This window comes from Diorhabda sublineata, chromosome 5, assembly GCF_026230105.1.
Source record: "Diorhabda sublineata isolate icDioSubl1.1 chromosome 5, icDioSubl1.1, whole genome shotgun sequence".
Taxonomy (NCBI): Eukaryota; Metazoa; Arthropoda; class Insecta; order Coleoptera; family Chrysomelidae; genus Diorhabda; species Diorhabda sublineata.
The window spans coordinates 31,541,448-31,564,402 of record NC_079478.1 but is presented as its reverse complement, the minus strand read 5'-3'; the positions used below and the strand labels follow the sequence as shown (position 1 = coordinate 31,564,402).

General features: G+C 33.4%; 1 protein-coding gene across 1 annotated transcript in view; it reads right to left on the bottom strand.

The window, feature by feature from the left end:
- LOC130443920 (hemicentin-2) overlaps nt 1-22,955 on the bottom strand; it is a 182,152-nt gene that overhangs the window by 46,101 nt on the left and 113,096 nt on the right. The window contains exon 10 of the mRNA XM_056778818.1: nt 104-397. Coding sequence (XP_056634796.1) covers nt 104-397 — 294 coding nt within the window. The remainder of the gene's footprint in view (nt 1-103; nt 398-22,955) is intronic.

The following is a 22,955-nucleotide window of genomic DNA, read 5'->3' as shown; positions in this document are numbered from 1 at the left end:
TCATAGCTATATTATTTTATTTCATTTCCGATCAGCAAATGAAATTAGATTCAAAATGATGTCCTGATATTATTCGGAGAGCTACATTATATATTGTACTCACCTGCCGGCACGATAATAAAAAGACATGGTTTCGCCTGTCTGCCTACACTATTGGTGGCCCAACACGCCAATGATTCCACATCTGGAGAACCAGGTGTAAAGTGTAATATCGACACATTGCCCTGATTTTCCATTTTACCTCCTTGAACAGGAAGGACGCCCCTGCTGGTGTTGTAGGTCCAAGAAAAACGTGCCACGTCTGGGACGGCGTCTACGTGACACTGGACCACTAGTGTCTCGAAAGGGAGGGCGCCAACTCGCATTATCTCGTGCCCTTTTTTACAATGAGGAGCATCTGAAAAGGAGAGAAAATAGATTGTTATTAGAAGACGTGATTCAAAAGGACGAAAGGAAAATTTGACTCTATGACACATCGATTTGGAACTTTTGATAGAAGGATAAAAGACTTGAATGTAATAGGGCATATTAGATAAATGACAGTATAATTTCATCATATATATACTAACAAATCAACGTATCTCTACATAGATCATAATTTGATTCATAATATCTTTGTTGATAATTTTTATATAATGTTGTTGTAATATTGATTATTACCACAAAATATGAAGTATGATGACAGAACTTGTGATTTCTATTTGTTCATTATTTCTTATAATAATACGATTTATTGAGAGAATTCTGGTTCACTCACATACATTTAAAGGTGTCAATTTGAAAGAGCGACCTCTTTACCCTATGTTATCTTCAGTACAGCTTTCCTCAATCAAGATCCCTTGAGTGTACATGTTTTTAAGTAGACTAGTTAGCTTTCATAATAATTTTTGAATTAAGATTGTATAGTATCATTTTGGTCTATGGTTTTTGTGCTGAAATTGACATAATATATCAGAAATAGATTGCTAATCATCCATCAATATTTATACCTGAGACAATAAGAAGCTTTAACGTTGCAATTAACTAATAATATACTGAAAATTATACTGTAACAGAGTTCAATCACTACAACATGCAATGAAGACTTTTTTCCGCTGAGAACAATGGGGGCGGATGTAAACTAAAGGAAGACGAAAAATTTATAATCCACTAATATTTGAGAAGATTAAGATTAGAATATTAGGAAAACAGTGTCTGCAAGTACTAAAATAAGAATATTTGAATCTATTCCAATACTTATAGTATCATTAATTAGTGGAACTTGGAAAGGGAAGAACTAAAAATAGTTTCAACCTGAGTAAATTATATCTACTGAAAATATACAGAACGAATAATTGAAATTATCAGTATTATCAGTTTCAGAGTATGCTCCACAAAAAACACTGATGAAAATAGATACATGAAGAAATATTGAGTTAAGAAAGAAACATACTTACTAATCCAAAACTTTCTATGGCCATTTTAAATATTATAGCAGAATGATAAATATATTTCCTTTTATTTTCGTAAATATTCGCCTAAGCGAATACAAGTCTTTGGGTTTTTATCGGTCTTTTATGATCATAAGATCCATATAACAATACGAAAAGGTTTGGACTGGTTAAAAATCCTCTGTATTGACGATTACATAGTCTCTTGTTTGTTTTTTCACAATTCCAGGAAAATTTCATCGAAAATACGAAAGGTTTCACCACATAGTCAGGAGGAGAAGGAAAATTTGTGTTATTGACAGTTATGTTTAGTTGCAACTCATAAAAGGTGCAGTATGCAGTCTAATGTAAATTCTAAATCTAAATTTTAAATCATTTACAGACAAAAATTTGATGGCACAGTGCACACTCGTTGTTGGAAATCTACGATACAAGAGAAACTTGATGAATTTGCTTCAAACATTACATCTGGTCTTTTCTGGTAATTTTCTCTTGCTAGCTCTTTTATAACATCTATCACCTTATCCTTTTATCTCATAATGGTTCTATTTATATTTTGGTCTTTCTTCAATTTTGTTGTCTATTCTTTCAGATATTTTTTCATTACTTATTCTTTCCAATAATATATCTATATTTGCGTGCATAGAAATCTGCCCACTGTAAACTTTAACTATATTTTTCTAGAATTATTCACAAAAAAAAAAGAAATCTGCTGTTTGAAAGACAATTCAAAATGCTTCAATGTGAGTAGGAATTTATCAGAAAAGCTTATCGTTTATATGCGTAGCATCCGTTAATGTTAATGTTTATGTTGTGATTCGGAAATAACAAATTTATCGAATATCAAAACTATTGCGTTTGCAACATTTGCAATTTGCAAATAATTCGTTAATTCGTTTTTTATAATTTCACTAGTGTTCAAACCATATTGCTCCACAAAAAAGCAGCTCAAGTTATTACTCTAATCTAAAATGGACTTGGTCAGTGAGCTGTTGCTAGACAAGTTAACAAGTTAGAAAAGTGTGCCAGTTATGAGAAGACTATATGGAAAAATCTAGAATCATATTTTCGGTGAAATTTTTCAGTAAAAGATTCTTGGAATTGTAAAAAAACAAACAAGAGACTATGTAATCGTTAATAGAGAGGGGTTTTAACCAGTCCAAACCTTTTTGTATTGTTATGTGGATCTTATGATCATAAAATACCGATAAAAACCAAAAACTTGTATTCACTAGTAGATTTATAAAAATTAAGAGAAATATTCTCATTATTCTGTTATAATATTTGAAATCGCCATAGTAAGTTTTGGATTAGCAAGTAGGTTTCTCTCTTAACTCAACATTTCTTCATGTAAGGATCGGTTACAACTAAAACTTCCGATTTTTTTGTTAAATTGATTTATAGTGGATAAATAATTTTTTTTTTCTACCAATCATCAAGTACAGAAATGATAACTTCCAGAGGAATATATCAAATCAAAAATTGCTACCATTATAAATATGTGTTTTACTTCACAATATATTTTTTAAAAAATTAAGTCACTGTTTTATAAATAAAATATTGTCTAAATCACCTAATTAATGATGATAATACGTAATATTAGAAATTATTCAAAACAACACATTTTGAGAAAATATAATCCAAATATAATAAGAGAAATTCGAAATTATTCGATTCGGATGAGTGTAAAGAAAGGACAGTTGAATTTCTCTCTGAATGTTGTGGAAGAGAATTTCTATTTAAGATAATGGAATGTCTACAGTCTGCTAAGCCGTATTCAACATCTGCTCTGTGATTAAAATCGCTCCTTTCACAGTAATCTGAGTAGGTTCAAACGCAAATCGAATGTGACAATTCAACTATTTAGATGAGAGTCAACTCTGTAAGAAGGAGATTTGTCAAGGCAAGAATGGAGTTTACATTATGAATTAGTATTTTGATATTATAGATGATATGTGATGCAATGGAATGCACTCATCTCCAATAAATTGTTACATATAATAGGAAATATCATTTCTATAATGTGTGTATAATCAATATTTGTGAAGTTCTCTTAAAACATCCGTGAATTGGTACATTGAAATGATTTGAACACCCGAAAATTTATCGGTGTTGGCTATAAAGAAATCACTGATAATCTGACGTAGGGCAATATTTACATTACATCAATTTAACTGGAACATTTCAATAGGCAGAAAAATAGATCAAAATTATCATCATATTATGGAGAAAAGTCTTAATATAATCTTTGACCAGAAACCAAACAATTATAAGGATTAGGAAAAATTTCAAGAATTCCTTGATAGAAAAATTTGTTCAAAGGAACAACAGAGCGACCAAATTATAAAGCTTAGAAAATTACATAAAATTTACACACCAGATAAGCAAACAAATAGTTGGCATCATATACCCAAGACGAAATAGAGAGCTTGTCCTACGATGGCCTATAAAAAATTTAAAACAACCAGAAACCTATAAATAAGCAATACTAAAAGGTAGGCTGGAAGCAGTGCAGAAAAAGCTGAAGGTTTCGCTTCATATCTTGAAGATATTTAAAAGAATATGTCTGAAATAGAAACACCTAAAGAAGTAGCTAATGAGATTGAAGAAAATTTAAATATATAATAAAATCATGTTATGTTCTAATATCAGGAGCAATTCTACATAACTCAATAAAAACCCTGTACAAAAGTCAACACAGTTGATGAATATAGCTGAAAGAAAGACATTTGGTTCCAGTTAATCAATTTGGAATTAGAGTAACGAGCTCTACAATTCAAGTACATAGACTATCAGATATATGAGTAATTTAAAGGTTATATTAATACTTTTGACATAGTCCCAGCATTCCACCATTCTGGTCTGCTGGTACAAACTATGAAAATACGTACGAAAAGTTATTTCAAAAGCTAATTGCTGGCCCAATAGAATCTAATCTATTACAGGATCACCTTTAAAGACAATTCTTATTAATGCGGTGAGAGCAAATATCGAACTCAGTAAACTGAAAAGGAAAAACGTCCATAATTATGTGTTGAATTAAATAACCAATATAATAAACTATGATAAATAAACAAACAAATTAAACTTATGCTATTTACTTCCATTAACATAATTTTTTGTATAATATAGATACTCCAGTTCACTAGCAGGTTACCATTTCATACCTTCTACAATGAGATGATCTTAGATTGAGGACTACAGTTCCTTATGATATACGAGTGAAGTCAGATGAGTACTCACCATCTTATAGTGCCAGTATCGCGAGAGAGTGAAAAATTTCAACCAGACTAGATCCGTAGCTTTTTGGAGGCTGCGTGATGATAAGCCACGTTCAGGTGCCCCGAAAACGCTTACCATGAAGAATATTTAGTGAAAATGTACGATATAATATTGGCAAACCACGTGAGATAACTGAGACAGTAGTCATAATAGAATATTGCTCGGGTCCTATTGTGCATAAAAATTTTGGGCAGGAAGAAACTGTCGGCGGAATGGAAGCCTCGTTTGCTTCTCCTAGACAACAAGTTGTAAGACCCCTTCACATCAGTGTTTTAAGCTACATAAGCGCATTCTGATGAAGTCTCAATCTCATTTAATTGCACCCAAAGGAACAGTTGGAACAATAGACTTCACGCTGTAAACTCGCTCCAAATAAGGCGATGACTGTTAGGTAGGACGAAAAAGTGAATTAAATTGATTTCTGGGATTCATGAGATGTGATCTACATCGACTATCTAGAGAATCGCAACAATTTTATAAGGTTGTACTAGTCCAACCCCATCAAGATCAATCTCCATCCACCGTATCTTCGGTGTCGGCTGCATGCAGCTTCATTTAGTTTTTAAACCTCAAAATTCACTCGCCGCTTACTTTCCAAACCTCTTATTTTTAGATGACTAACACTACGACATACCCGACATAAGTTGTCCTGTCCCACGTCTTGAATGTAAACTTTTAGAAATTAGCTGTAACAATCAGACGTTTTGATGAAAATGTTTATCAGAAACTTATTAAAATACCTAACGTCATTCAAATATATTTATCACAATTTAACCAATCGATAGATTGTGAGTATGTGCATTATTATGCTTTCAGAGATGTTGAATGTAGAAGCTATGTGGAATAATAAATTCTTTTAATTGAAGGTGAAAAGGTTGAATCTTAAACAAATACTGAAATTATCGTAATGCCATTGGATGTAAAATATTTTTTTTGGTTTATCCTTGAGAGGTGTTTTAAGCTAATAGCGTTTTCAAAGGTTCTGGTGGCGGATTTAATGATGGCAGTGAACTTTTTGAAGATGCACAACATAAACCGGCCGAATCATCGTTTTATTTGAAAGCATGACAATATTGATATTCTTTGTCCATACTACCAATCATAATTAGCCAAAGGGGAGGAATAGTCTATTTCAGGGTCATATTTATACCCATGGCGATTAAACGATCATCGTGCCAGTGCTAGATGATTTTGCACCCGCTGTCGCTCATTTACTCTGTGAGCGTCGGTCACTCGTTGACACGCCTCTCGGAAGACGTTAATTGCGCTGCTCTGAATTCTCATTTGCACGTGAGTTTGCTATTTGCTCTCTTACATTGACATTAGTTGTCAATTGATCTTCTACTGTTCTGTTCAGTCGGTGGTTATGGACCATTTGCGCATTATGAGAACGTCGACCAATATTTCTTGATCTTCCACGAAGACGTGGCATTTTTTTGTAGAAATAGAATACTATGAAAAATATACAACCACCAATGTAGGTAGCTTCTAAAAGTGGAAGTTTACAGGGCTAAACAAATATCGTCATTATAATTTCATTTCTTAGTTTTGTATATTCACTATACAATATACTATACAGTATATTTCAAAATGACAGATAATTTTGAAATTGTATCTCTGAAATCTATAAATTACAAAAAAAAGTTTGTAGGCTAGGATAGTTATGTAGGTTGGGAAAATTTTATAAAGAATTATGAAAAATATGTACCTCGAAACAGTAACAAATTTCAAAATGAATGGTTTTAAGTAATATTCGTAAGAAAGTAATGGATGTACCAAAAAGTAACAAATGTGTTTAGCCGAATTGTCCTGACACGACTGCAGCGCAGTCTGACGGAATTCTATGTAAAACGTTCTAACATCGACAACAATTTAAAAATAATTGATAAAACATTATCTAGTTGATTGAAATTGTGAATCTTAACCATTCTAGAACCCCCTTGAATAAACACAAAAAAATTCATCAAAATCGGTCCAGCTGTTTAGAAGGAGTTCAATTAAAGACACACGTACAGAAGATTTATATATATATAAAGATATAAATCAACACTTTCCGAAAAGTCCGTTTCTTAGTAAGTGAGGTACTTACTTATTTTACTACCCTTGTAAGTAATTCGAAGTATTTGACGTTATTTAATGAAATGCAATTTGAGCATATTAACAATTACTCAAAGAGAACAAATAACTCCAGATTACGTGTATTTTAAGTCATATTTTCTAAGTTCCCGGCATATCTACTTCTTATCAGACATATTCTCGGCATTTTCTGCTTTCATAAATAAGTAGGATTTATTACAACATGCACTCCGTGACTGTACTTCCTGACTTCACTCAGCTGCAGATGATGGCACCCTGTCACACGCCCACTTTTCTTAAATTTATCATTTTTTATGGTTTATGTGTTACTGTGAAAACACATTTGGGACGACGAGCTATGTGACAGAAAAAAAAATAAACAAGGCCGCTGCAAAAAATAACCGCAAAAAACCTCTTAGTGTCTCGACAAAAAATAAAAATGATGTTTTATGAAACATATCGATAAATACTGAATGTCTCAGAAGATGCTTCACTCTGTATCTGTGAGTCTTCCAATTTTTTTATCATATATTTATTTCGTAAGATGATTAAATTTCGTTGAATTACACTAAAGTTATTCAACGGGTGGTTTCAAACAGTCTCTTACAACTTGTTTTTACTCCCAACTAATTTATAATAGTTCGTCATTTCTTCTTCTCTAATTTCTAATATATTCTAAGATTTTTATTTCCACGGGTCCATTATAATCAATATTCACTTCGTTAAATATAGTACAATAGACTTTTTATAATTTTGAATGAATTATACGGTCACTCAGTCGATAAAGAATGCAACTTCTTTTTGATGACTGCTGGCATCAATATAAATGATGAGACCAATTTATTATCTACACCTTTCAAGACCCTTTTGTCTTATCGAAAGATCTGTGGGGTGATTTTAGCAATTATGAATTCAACATGGAAACTTTAAATTCGGTAAAGTAATATTTTATTTAAACCAGACACCGCGAGGAAATTAAACATGCCACAAAGCACAACGAAAAGCTTTTCATATTCCTCGTCTACACCTTGCCTGGACTGCCTGTGACAGGTTAGTCAACGTATGCCACTAAACACTTGTACCAGGGTAGGTTCCAGTGAAATGAATTTGATATATTCCAAAATTTTGATAACAATGTTTCTTGTATTCGCTACAATTCTCACTATTTTTAATTATAATATATTTCCCTGTAGAAATATTGGTGTATGATGATATTTCAGTGCAGTGAGTTTTATTTCGCTTCTCGCGATATATTTCATTGCACTATTTCTTTGATTATATGTTATTCGTTTGATTATGATATTCATAAAATAAATAAAACCAATAACTTCACAAGAACTGGAACGTCTTTGATATACTCGTAATTATGAACTGTTTCCTTGTTACCCTAAGGCATAGGTTAACTTTATTATTTAACTTATTTTTTTAAAAAAATTCACTAATCTTGCGCCAAATTTATCCCTTCGAACTACCATCTTCTCTTCTCTTCCAAGATATTTCCATGTCCATGTTGCTCGTGATATTTTTTTCGATTGGCACTGTTTCTGCTTCTTCCTAATCATTGGATGTTACTAACTTATTCTGTCAGTTCCTCCTCGACCCTGATTCCGATTTTTTGTTTTGTTCATTTTCATTTTTTGTTCTGTCAATAGAGAACGTCTGCCAAGTCAGCATATTTCTTAGATGTTTATCGTGAAGAAGTAATTGACAAAACATCCTCAACTCAAATATCACGTATCAATGTCTTCTGGATACTTCATGATAATTATTATAAAATAGTATTTCACTGATGACATCTGGATCTACGTCGTTGAGAAGAATAGCAGCTAAATCAGGTACAAATTTAATTATAAGAAGTTCAGGAGGCGTCTACCTACTCAACATAATGTTTACTGCTAATATTACTGTGGTGGTATCAGTGAACCAGCTATTCAGTATGAATACTACCAGTGGCTTCAGAAATTCCAAATTTTCTTGAAAACATCTGAACCATACATTTATCTCTTTCGCATATGCGTGAGTGGTTTTGCTTGAGTACAGAAGTCACATGTGTCCATCCATTTAAATGAAAGTTGAATCGCAACTTCATATTACCACATCATTTTCTTACAAAGCTTGTCATAATAGCCTTTAAGAAGACAAAATCAAACTTTTTAAAAAAAAAAAAATTCAAACGAACGTTGATGCTTCACGCTATCAGTTTTAAATAAGTTGAATCGATAAAATTTGAGGTTGTTACTGATCCGCCTCGCCTAACTTATTTAGAATCGAAGACAACTAATAGGATAGGATATATAATAGCCTTCAAGCTTGTTAAGTAGAAGATGGGGAAATATGGTCCAAAGAAGTCGGATTCTCAAGAAAATTAACATCTATTTCCTTCACGGCTTGATTTGACGAAATACATATTTTGAGAATCGAACCGGATTTTCTAATTCCGATTAGAATATTGTTAATTACATTACAGTGGGTGTGATTGAAATTAAGGCAAAAAACAAACAGAAACTTCAATGTTAAAAGATGTGCTTCGGCGTTTTTTCTTCACGTTGCTAGTTAAACAGTAATCATTGTGTCATATTTTCCTAGGAATATTAAGAGGGAAACATTGAACATCTGAAATTGTTTTTCACTCTAGATATTTGGTTATATATTTTCTGATAAGGCAGAAATTATATTTCGAGATCCGTGTTCTGTGTATTTTGTTTGAAAAGCTCAACCAAACAGTTAAATTGTTGATTAATTCTTTGGTCCAATCTTAGTCCTTCTCTGGAGGTTCCACTTACCCACGCGCTTATTTCACTGTAGAATAAATGTTTCAGAATTGTTTCCAGATTAAATATTTACATTTAAATATATAATGAAGTCAAGTTATTAGAAAAATATCTACGGCGAAACTTCAATACATTAAAAATAATATATCGTTTAGTCTGAATGTAATCTAATCTCATATATTTTGAATAATTAGTAGTCGTTGATCAAATCTTGGTATGGATTAACCATAATATGTAGACCAGAATTATGCATTTACTCAGCATACTACAGAGTTCTCTAAGTGCCTCACAAAACGTCCTTGAATTTTTTGTCTTCACAAGGCATACAATCAGCATCGCCATCTAAGTTTCTTCTGGCTTCTCAAATCATCGCCTTATTTATTATATCGAAAAGTTCCGTGTATTTCTATGAGAATTTTTGGTTCTCAGCCTGAACAAAAGCCTATAGGTCAAACGTTTCGTTATATAAACCACTCCGAGAAACTTCATTAATTGACGAAATAATGAAGCGTCTGTTCTGCTGGATTTCTTGGACACATTTTTCTACCAAATCCTTAGAGATTTTGTGAAGCGATCACTGCGTTTCTCATTATGCAGAAAGACTGCTTAACACTCCTATCCAATATCAAAATATTTCAATACTCATAATAATTAAAACGAAAATCCTGCCATAGTTCTATTTCTTTAAAATAAATTATTGTGGTGTCCTATGTAATTTCTACAAAGGGATTAAGTACTAATAACCAAAGGTGATATATGGAGGAATGACCTTTTACTTTATTTTCTCATTTAGCTTAACAACCAAACACGTACGTGGTTCATTGAAAACAAATCACTGGATTTTGAAGATCTTTTCACTAAAGATTGGGGAATATATGGATATGGGAAAAATGAAGGTTTGATGGTTATTCGGCCAGAAAATTCCAAAAGGAAACAGAAGCAGGAAGTGAAAGAGATATGTAGCAGTTTTTTCGTACTTTCACTAAAGGCAATTAGTATTGGAGTATCAAGCCATCATCAAGTACCTGTGTTTAAAAGGATTAAGAGGTAAGCAGAATTACGAAGATATGCCTAATACCTGACCTTTGTATGCGACCGTGAATAATTGTACTGCAAGCTTCAAAAGAGGTATATTTTCCATTGAAGATGATAACCTATCGGGAAGGCCAGTTTCTGTGTCAGTCCCCGAAAATATCGATGCAGTTCATGACATGATTTTATCAGATCATGGAATTGGGCTAAAACGGATATCTGAAGCACCGAATATTCCATACGAACGGATTCATCATATAGGTCACGTCAATTTGGACATGAGAAAAATTGCTACAAAATGGATCCGCAAATGTTTGAATGTTGACCAAAAGCGTGCAAGGGTAGAAGCATCGCATTCGATCTGTGCCCGATTTGAAAACGATGCAGACTTCTTAAACCGAATTGTTATTATTGAGAAGACTTGGGTACATTTCTCCGATCCAGAAACAAAGCAACAATCGATGGAATGGCGACACTCTGGTTCTCCAAGACCTAAGAAGTTTCGTGTCCAAAAATCTGCTGGAAAAGTTCTTGCTTCAATTTTTTGCAAGACAACGCCCCTGCACATAAATCTCATGTTGCCATGCAAAAAATTCGTGGTTTATGGTTTGAATTACTAGAACATCCCCCTTATTCACCAGATTTGGCTCCGTCCGACTATCACCTCTTTTTCCAACGAGGAGGTAATAAAAGCTGTGGAGGTCTGGTTTGCAGAGCAAGAAGAAACATTTTATCGTAAGGTCTAAAGACGTTGCAGGTTTGCTGTAATAAATGTATCCAATTAAGAGGAGAATTTTTTGAGTAACAAAATATTTTGACATTGAAATTTTGTTTGGTTCTATAGTATGCTGAGAATTTTTCAATATATCCTCATAGGAATATGAATTAAACATAATATCCAATAAATAAATGATTGTGAAAAATGAAAAATAAAATATACAAATTACAATATTTCAAGTTCTCAAATTCGGTTTTGATTATAGTTGATTCGTTTCGAAACGCTTTCTGGGTATAAAAATTTTTGTCGGTGTAAATTCCAAGTACAATGCCCTTTGGCACGTTTCGAAAGAGATTTCCATTAACTCCCCGATACCATCAATATGTGTACACGTTCTAAAGAAAGTTTAATTGAATAAGGTTGAATATTCTATTGCTTATATTTTGCTTGCGGGAGTTGTAGTCGCTTTCTGGAAATAATAACGTACGCATCCACGAGGAAAGATTATACAATGTATTTACACTTTGAAACCAACTATGTTGACTGCAGCACAAATGTTCTTGTAGAAAATGTTTCTAGTGAGTAGTGGAAGGCTTCTATTGTTAGCGAAACTGCAACAACATTTATGTATTCTTTTGTGTAAGTACTAACGGGTTTCTGATTCTCGTCTTTATTTGTTGTTTATCTTTGCATTCACGATGACTATTTTTCTCTCCCCTTTCTACATAAGAAGTTTCACCATTATTATTTTATACATCAGGATTGATTTTTTAAATATATGAGCTATGAGAAGTTGAGAATTCCATCACATGATAAATCGCATATTTCATAGAGTGACCATTCAATTGAATAACTTTTAGTGGAGTTTTTATATCCTTTTGGTGCATTTGATGTACACTTAACAGCAAAAAAAAACCAGTCGCTTCATATTTTTCTTATTAAAAGCTAATTTTCAGAAATGTGTTTGTTTTTGGAAATGTTAGATAGAACTCAGATTTATTTGTCTTGAAATTTATTTACCTGTGATTAATAGATATTTTTTTTAAATTTTAGTCGAGAATAATGGTTCTTTCAAATTTTGACATAGCCCAAGCTGATGTATTGACCAAAGAAGGCCGGAGCTTACGATACATTTCCGAAACATTTAGGGTAGCGAAGTCTATGCACTCTGGCGTCTCCAGGTAGCTACGATAGAAGGGCCTGCCGTGGGCGACAAAAGGAAACAACGGCAGTGGACGATCGATTCATCACGCTGTCAGTATTGAGAGATTGACATTTAACGGCTCAGAGCGTTCCGGAAAAACTTGATGTGGCTCGAAATACAAGTGTAAGCATAGAGACTAAGGGAGCATCGAATCGTATCAAGGCGACCCCCGACAAGGTCCCAAGTCCTGAAAAAGCATCGAAGAGGAAGGCGATTATTTTCCGATCAGTATTCCCATTGGACTCTGGAGCAATGGGGAACTGTTTTATTCATAGATAAGTCTCGATTGGATCTATACCACCCAGACGATCGAGACAGAGTGTGCAGACGACCAGGGGAGTGATTTGCTCATTGTACCATTCGTGAATCACGGCCTTTTGAAAGAGATCAGTTATGGTTAGGGGTGGAATTAATTTCCTCGCCCGGAGTAAACGGATTTTCATAATTAATGGGGCGTGTTATAAGTCGTCATCCTCCTCTTAACTGAAATCAACTACAAATTACTGCTCGAGAAGAATGGGATTTTATGCCGATGGAATACGTGCAGAATTTAATTTCTTTGATGCCTGACAAGGTTAGAGCTGTTTGCCGTAGCAGAGGGAGTAATACCCGCTATTATTGTTAGAAAATAGAATAAAGTTATTCTAAATGTGTTAATTTATCATTTTTTATCTATTTCATACTTTTTTAAATGATCAAAATTTTTCATTTTGGATTTTGAAGACCCAGGAGACAGAACAAATTCCTTATTAAATGCCTTCTTAGATATTACGTTCATATGTTTGTCCTCCTTTGACTCGAACTTTCTATCGCCATTCCAAAGTTCTCAATCCTATGTTGGTTTCTCCCACCAAAACACGTTTCTCTCAATATATTGATGAATTTTTCGGGGTATACACCGTCGAAGGCTTTTTCATAGCTATTACAGCACACGAAAACATCATTAAGTTGGTGACTATTTTGAAGGACATTATTTAGAGCAAATATGCATCTGATAAATGTGTTCATTATTTGTTTCTCTTGCCTTATCGCCAAATTGGAAGATCTGAACATCGAAATTAACGGACTCACCGTTTCATTACCCTGTTGCAATAAATGATTGATTGACATGCAAAAATTAAATAAATAAGACTTCTTAGGCATGCGTGGCGCGCCATCAGCCAACTGCCTATTATCCTGGGATATTAGCTAATATCCCAATTTGTCTACTGAACTACGACATCTCCATGAACCGAGTTATGGAGCAAGAGGACTCGACGAATTACCTAATGGAATTTTTAAATTCTTTGAGCGCTCCTGGCCTTCCTTCGCACATTATTCATTTGAAAAAAGAAGTTCCAATCATATTAATGCGCAACATAAGCCTACCCCAACTTTGTAAGACTTAAAATATCGTCACTTCAGTATAACGTACGCCTCATAGAGGGTGTTTATACCAAGAATGCCTCTATCCCAAAAAAACTTTCCATTTTATTTCAAACGAGGTGGGGTGGACCTTCTCACAGTCTGTCGAGTGAGTGAAGCAAATAAATTATTTGTATACATCCCGACAAACCAAACGTCCAACGTTGTATATAAAGAGGAATTCTACATATCTATTAAATAACTTTTTTGTTTATATATTTTCTTGTGAGATTTGTAAGTATGATTGTTGTTGAATATATTGATCTGAAAATGAACTCTTATCCACTTGAACAAAGTCGCGGAGACAGCTAGTTCATCTTATATTTATTATTTATCCTTTTTAATGGCGGAAAATACTCTCTTAGTGGGGGATTATAAAATAAATCTACTATCCAAATTACAATAATTGTAGCGCTAGAGAGTGATGATTAGTCATTCAGTAGGGACATATTGTTTGAAATATTAAGATAAAATGTTTAATAATATGGTTTCATATCAAATATATGAAGTTGATTTTTCTAAAATTTTCTGAAGGTAGTAGAGAAACACAAGATAAATTCATATGAACTCTTATCAACCAATTTTAGCAATACCATCTTCACCGGTTTATTCAACAGAAACTAAACACTACAGAAATTATAGCTAAACAATTCCCAATAGCGAGTGGTGAACGAGAAGCACGCATTAAAACAATTACAGACCGTTGTTATTTGGTTAATTACTGATGTTTGCTTGATTGTGTTTGCCTTATCGGCCACCATCTTGTGTTGAATGTGAAGTAGTCCATTTCGAGGACGCAAATAGACTGTAATGTTAATACAAGTATGCATGTGTTTTATCTGATTGAATAAAATTCAGTCTCGCTGAAAAAGGTTTACACTAAACATTACTTTCGGTTTAGCAATAATAATTTCCTTCTTGTTCTACTGCATGAAAATTCCAAGAAATCGTCAAAAATCGTGAGTTCTACTACTGTTTCAAGTAAAAAGTGTATTATATCGTGAAAATGGATTGTTGAACTAAAATTACTAAAGAATACACGTTTCTGTTAATCTCTATTCGTGATGGTATTGGTACCAGTTGCTTTTCAATCAATTAAATGTGAATACAAAGAATAAAACTTATACCAAACTTCTAAATAATGCTTTTTCTCCCTCAGATTCGTAATAACTATTAAGTTTAGTCACCTGGTTTAATAATAAGAGTGCCACTTTGCCCTCAGTAAGCCTACATTTAAAAAAGAAAGATATTTTCGCCCGAAAAAACGAGAACAAAGTCATTTCATCTCCTCAAACAGTCCATATTTGTAATCAGCACCTGGGAGGGGTAGATTTACTTGTCTGCATCCTTGCTTATTAACTAACTCATCTGCATGATTACATGCCACTTTATGATTCTAAACTCATGATTTCCGAGTATATGCGTTAGGTAGACAAGATTATTGGTAAAAAATTCGGTCTTCCAGCGTCCATGTTACCATCTTTAACATCCAACCAGTCAAGTTGACAGTCTACCAGTTTCGTCAGTCCACTAGAAACACGTAATCGAAAAAGAACCTGTTCTCCATCAATCCGAATCGCAACTCTAAAAAGCTCACCAGATTGGCCAATACCCAAAACTCCCCGAGTGTTCAAACTTTTGTTCTTTCACGAAATGTGGAAAATGTTACAATAGTAAAAGAAATTGCTGCAAAGATTTCTATAAGACCTAATTTCATATTTTCATTGATACCTGAGGATGCGAACGAAGTCATAAATGAATTTGCACTATTAATTTTCAAAATAAGAGATTCATTCATTCTAAATAATTATTTTGTATGGATTAGATATTTTAAGTAAATATTCTTTCAAATTGTTTGTTTCACTAAGATTTAATACCAAGTTAAAACATAAACGACATAAAATAAATCTTCGTATATGTCAATTATGAGAAACTCTATTAGAAAGTAACGTGACTTCATTGACTGTATGTAAAGCGAATTACTATTTTGCAAATATTTTAGCTTACCGGCTATTTAAAGCGTTGCATGCCGGCAATCTCTGAAGAAAATTCGTGTTCAAGGAATAATGAAAAGCTGAAGTATACTATTACTGCAATGTATAAAGAATTGGTAAAACAATTACTAATAGTACAGTTAGATTGAGCGTTATGATATCAATCATTAAAATATATAAAGGAATAAATCAATTTATGTTTACTCTCCTAATTTAACCGAACGTATAGTAAATATTATGTATATAAAAGCATCTAGGTAAGTTATTGCCACAGTATGATTGTTATGTTACACGGGATTTTTTAATTATAAATACCCTTCAGGAAGTTCGTTCAATACGATACCAAGCAAGTGAAATGCTCAAAAAGATTTTAATTAAGTGGAAGTCGTCGTTGATAGTTATCGTTAGGTCATCATCATTCTCAAAGAAATACGGACCGATAACTTAACTAGCCCATAATCTACACCAAATAGTGACGTTTTCCGTTCATATAGTAAAGTTAAGCAAAGTCAAAACTTGTGATGAGTTTCCACACATTGTTGTCTTTGACAGTTTATTATCATATTTTGGTGCTGTTCAATTTTCTTTCGACAAGAGCCTAAATCAAGACGCCAAATTCGCAAATTTGTGGTATGGAAAAAGCAGAGTTCATATGAAAGACATTAAATTGAGTGCGTTGGATGCATTTCGTTGACATACAGGTGTTGATTTATTGTATTTGGTACCAGTATATCAATTTCATTCACCCCTACGGCAACTAATCCACTCATTATCGGCGATCATAAAATGGTGGATAAAGCTATCAGAGATAACAATTTTATCATTTACACGTGTTGTTGTGTGCTGAATACATCCTGGGTAATTTGAAAACATATACAGAATGAAACTGTCGAAATTCTTCACGACAAACCCTGTATACTTAATTGTTATTATACTGGAATTGAGAAAAAAAAACAGTTAGAATGAAAGAGGAAACAAGTAATTGAAAATATATGGAGATAAATGTATATTATTCATCATTATTCTCTGGTACTAAAATTCTAATACTGTAAAGAAGCCTCCATTTTTCTAATTATGTCAACATATCGATTTTTCCAAGCCACTATCACTTGGGAATAGTTTTAACACCTAATGGATGTATATAGATTATGCTCGACGGAATTATTTCTACAAAATGTTTGCATACTTTTATTTCATATCATGAAGTTGATGGAAACATATTTTGTTCCGCATAAAAAGTTTAACGTCTTCCTTATACACATTTATTATCCCGGCATAGCAATTAGTCTTGTTCGAACATTGTAAAATCGTCCATTATTTTTCGAATTGGTAAATCGGTATATAAATCATTGGAATCTCTAATCTCCTTTTAAAGTGTACATTTCGATATGATTAATCATTGCATCGATTTTTATTGGTTCATAAATTAATCAAATAAATTCATCTCTTTCATCAGTATTTTACGTGAATTTTTGAGATGTTTATAAGAAATACCAGACACTGGTTAATGAAAAACGAAATTATTCATTCATTTCCTTTTTCATTTCTCCAGTATTTCAATTTTTATACGCCTGTAATTTACGTGGATAATTTATTTTTGATTTCAAGTTAATCTAATGGCATATTTTTTGTGGTAGTGAAATATTAACCGGTGTTCGTAAATAATACTTCAATCTAATTGCTCGCGTGTTAAATCCTGTTGTTATTTTGCAATTAACCTACAAATTTTCGAAATATATCGAACAGATTAGTTGAAAATGGAAATTGAGTTATTCGATTATTGATATACGCTTATAGAAAATATTCAGTCTTATGAATACTTACATGAAACAATCAATAAGATATGGAATAAAGAGAAAGCTAGATTTTAAAATATTCGCCTCTCATGCATCGTTCTCATTTCCAATAAATTGACCACCAATTATTGTAGTGATATTTGCAAGTGGCGCTTTCACAATTAGAATGCAGATCGTTTGTATATCTGTTTTAACTTACCATACAGGATCAGTATTTCTTTCACTTGAATGGTATTGTGGAATTTCTAAAACGTTTGATGAGATATGGTGTAACTGGTCATAATGTTCAAAGAGCTACAAAAGATGTTCATCCACTGCTAACTATGTTTATTGAGATTCCATATCGACCCCTTTGTTGAGTTCTAGTCTTCAGATCTTATAGTCCGGTCAAATACTAAGAGTGAAGCTACATAAGAATATGATTAAAAATAAAATTTGAAAGTTCTTCATCATGGTATTTACAATTACAATCCTTCATCTCACATCCAAGTATGATGTTGGGATTTATGATGGTGATCAGAGGATCTATTATACATAAAATGATGTAGCAGGTACTATAGTAGATCGACTGATTGAATCTAGAAGTGGAGCTGGACGAAATTTCACCATAGATAAACAATTCGAGTTAGTTTTTTCGGCAAATCATTCCATGGAATAACTATGGGTGCACTTTGCAGAAATGAACGTAAAATTCATAAAAAATTGTTAGAATTGAATAAATGACAAGTAAAGAGACCATATTCGCATGAGTATAACCTTTTTTTTGATCGTATCTTTTGAAACCAATTTTTAGTGGCTTTAGACCTCAATAATGATAATGGGATCGATAAACTAATAATAGTCCGGTCATTTTAGACATTCGAAGTTACATAAATTCCCACCAACCTGATAATCAGTGAAATTGTTTATTATATAATTAAAAATGAAATTTGAAAGCTGAAAATGAGTTTCTCGCGATTTTCAGCAGAAGGGTGAGTTTTATCATAAAAATACTTTCAATAAAAATTGTAGTCCATAGAATTATCTACAAAAAAGGTAGCTCAGGTATATATCAGTAGCACAGAGGTAAACCGTCGCATCTCCATTATAGAGAGTTTTGAGAAATTAACGAAAACAGTTTTTATTTCGTCTATTAAAAAAATTGCCGAAAATTGAAAAATAGCAGGAATTCCTACTCTTGCACTCCGTATCAATACGCTCTGCATGACAAAAAGAAGTATTCATTGTTTCCATAACCCATATCTGAACTTGATTTTGTGGACTTACGACTATTTACTTCAACGTCAAATAGCAGGTAAAGGGTAGTTACTACTCCACATTTAATTTAAAAAATCATATTTTTAAACTGAAATTTTATTCAAATACACAATAAGAAACATGCACTGAATACCAAGCTTAAAAAGACAAAACAGTTAAATTTATTCGTCATCGTCTTGCGCATCTTTTGATGCTACCGGTATATTTCTGTAGTAGTCATGAAAGGTGGTCGGGACCCACTTGAGAAGTGTAATTAAGTGATCTTTCTTCTTTTTGTTGACCCCCTTTGGACAATTTGTTATGGCAGGTAAGTTGTCAGGTAGTTTCATCACCTGTCTAACAGATCTTGCAAAATTAACAGTTTTGAAGGTTTCGTGGTCGAATTTTGTTTTATAATAAATAATGGATGGCGACTCAACACGTGCCTCCAACCAAACAACTGCAGATATTAGAAAATTTTCTTTGTCCGTATTTTGTTTCCTGCTTGTGAAGGGTGCTTCAAAATTTTTAAAATCTTCTATTTCCATACTGAAAACTGTTGCACCAGAAGCTCGTATAAGTTGCTCCCAGTCCCAAGGAGTTACATTTGCAAGTTATACAGTAGGATTTCTTATCGGTAGCATCGTATATCGTGAGATTGAGTGTCCACAATTTTAGCAAATAGAAGCTTTGGCAATTCGACAGATATGGAATGTCTAACATTATTACCTTGGTTTTTTCAAGGCCCCTACTCATTTCTTTATCTCGCTTTTTTTCTTGGTACCGTCTTTCGGCTTCGTCAAGGTGAGCACGGTAAGCGTTTTGAGCTTCTTGCTTATCTTTTTCGTCAAGAGAGTTGTCTTTAAGTTTCAAAACAAAACTGTCACAAGTATCACAGGTGTCACTGGAAGGTTTCTTAAATCCTAGATTGAATTCATTATCAAAGACACGATTGTAAGCCCAATGCTTCACGATTTTATTCTGTGTAACATTATCTTCTACACTCTTTTGTTTGTACAATTGATAAAGCCTCTCTGTATTTAGGTCACCCAAATAGCTTTTAGCACTTTTCTCGCGGCTGTAGTGACTCTGATACAAAGGAAATGCCCTGATATGAGATCTAACTCTGTTGAGGACATTTTCCTGAAGTTTGTTTGAAAGTGCGTGTCGACCTCTCAAATCACGTGCAGCAAACCCCCCAGAGCTCCCTTTTTCAATGACGTTCTTACTACAGCTTCTGAGATTCCTAATGTATTTAGGAAAAACACTTTGCAGACTTCTATTCGTGACCCATTTACATCAAAGTAGTAGGAAATTGTTTGCTTCCTTTGACCATTCCTGCTGCCGTCTTTCGATCTTACTCGATTCGGGGGCTTACTGCTGACATGTGATATTATAAATTGCCGCTTTACATCCCAGTTTTTTATGCGTCCCAGTAACTGTGGAATATTTCGTTTCGTACATCTTGTTTAATTTTTTCTGAAACTTTTTATTGCAGGGCCCGCATGCTTGTTTCATGGATTTTGCACATATTAACTTGCCTGTTTTAGAAATATGCTCTTTTCCAGATAACGTCTTCACTGTTCTCTTGATTGCTTTCCATTGGTCGATATTTCTTAGTTGTTTCCTAATCTCCTTTTTTGCAGTCGGGTTTGCAGCACCATGTAGATTTTCGACATTCTCTTGTTCACTTTCCAAATTTTGGATTGAGGCTTGTTCTGTTTCAGATTCTGAACTTGGAACGTAGTCAGGATCCGCGTCGCTGTCATCACCAAGATAAGCTTCCCCAATCCCATCGTAATCATTAATAGCTGCTGGAGTCGTTTTACTTGTATTTTCTCCCATTTGTTTGAGGTGTGAGTCAGTAGAACTGCAAGAAGAATGTGCTAGTTCTGCAGCTATGCTTGAGAGAGGCAAATTCTCCTCAGATTCGGTTTCGGAAATGGACATATCTTCTGGGTTGCTTAATTCTGTACAGTTATTTCTAAAGTTCGAAGCCACTGCTTCTAAATTCTTCGAAATTTCAAACTCAGTTTGAGATTCCCTTTGTTCTCACTTCTCTATTTTGCGTTTGTTCTAATGGAAAAGATTCAGGTTGAATTTCAAGGCGAGAATTAAGCATAAAACCATAATTTGCAGTTTCAGATACAGTATCAAAAATTTCTACAATTTCCGTGACGTTTTTTACAACAGCTTCATCTGATGTGTTTTCTGAAACAAAGTTTACAGATACCTAAATAGCCGTATCTTCAAAGTACATGGTCAGTGAGAGAATCATTTCTCTTTTATTCGTAAGTTTATATGAAAATTTGACTTACCGTATGTGATATTATCTTTCCTTGATTTGTCGACACTTTTTGCTATATTTTTTCTAACTGGGACAGATTCATTAGTTGTGGTTTCTGAAATTAAGCTTAGAGGTAAACAGTCGTATCTCCAAATTGATTAATTACTGAGGGCATCATTTTTTCTTGTAACAGACAATCAAAAAATGTGTTCTTGTATAATGTTCACATTTGTCACAAGTGTTCATTTAGTATTAGAATATAACAATACATTACTTTGTCCAGGATTTTTAAAATTATAACCTCAAAACGTACCATGTTTTCATGTTAATTTAAGCTATCAGTGAAAATTTTACACAACGCATCTGTCATTACCTTTTCTTACATTTTCCAAAGCCAGCTGCACAAGGTTTCTGCTTCTGCTCGTCATTATTAGTAGTTCTAAACAGGTGGAAAACACTGAAGAATGGAGATACGATCATTTACCACTACTGAAATCTAGCTTCAGATTCATGCGCAGTACCGCTCGGTGGAGTTACTATTATTTACTTCCGTGGGTACAGGAGAAACTACAGTTTCTACCTCGAATATCTCATATACTAAATGCATTGATACTTACGATTTTTTGCCGTTAGAAAAAAGAAAATTTTGTTTGCGGTAAAGTGTAGTGAACTCAAATTTGGCTAAACGTGGAGATGCGACGGTTTACCTCTGTGCTACTGATATGTTACGTACCAAGCCCGAAATTATACAAAACCGGCTTTGTACAGGCGAGTTTGTACAAAACGGCTTGTTTGAACTTAGCTAATGATTTGAAAGGAAGCAATTGACTTATAAATAAAATATATTGAAATTATACGCTTATTTTAAAATAAAATGGATAGATAACTAAAATAAATAAAAATTTGTATTTGTCTGCTAACAAAACACTTCCATGATAAATGATCGTGTATATTACTGGTTTAGCAGCGAAGATTGTACTACTTACAAGAATGGCTGTACCGAGGCGGCTCGGTACAATCGTCGCTGTACGAAGCCCGCGAATTCCGGCTTTGTACAAAATCGCCTGTACGAAGCCGGCTTTGTACAATTTCGTGCTTGGTACCTTACATATACATCTCTAGAGTCGTAACAGCTCAACATCAATCGGAAATGTATTGATCAAAAAGTTTATCTACTTTTGGGAAGTGTCAAAAACATGTACTAGTTTTACACGAAATAACTGGGTGTGACACGACATCTGAATTTTTTCAGGATGGGTAAAATAACAGTTTTCAAAATGTTCGATAAATAAAATTTAGTTGAATGTGCTAAGAGATTCAATATAAATACACAAACTGTCAGTATCAATATCATATTTTGCTAAAAACTTAACGACAACAATTGGCGGCACACAATATCTAGTTAAGCCATCAATTAGTCCTTAACCAATCCATCAAAATATTGCACAATTATTATTGCTGTCTTCTTTCCAAGCGGGAATATACTCATTATTCTTTCTCACACTAAACGAATATGTTGCCACGTAAATAAAGACAAAAATATGGCCGCTTATAGTAACTTCGTGAACTAGAGGATGCAAGACAAGATTAATTCATTTTATAAAAATAGATTCTTTGTTTATTACTCAATTCTCAAGAAAATTGGAACCATCAACATTATGTCACAGTACTTGTGATGAGAAGTACCACAATTATTGAAGATTATGTTGATATATCAATAATAAT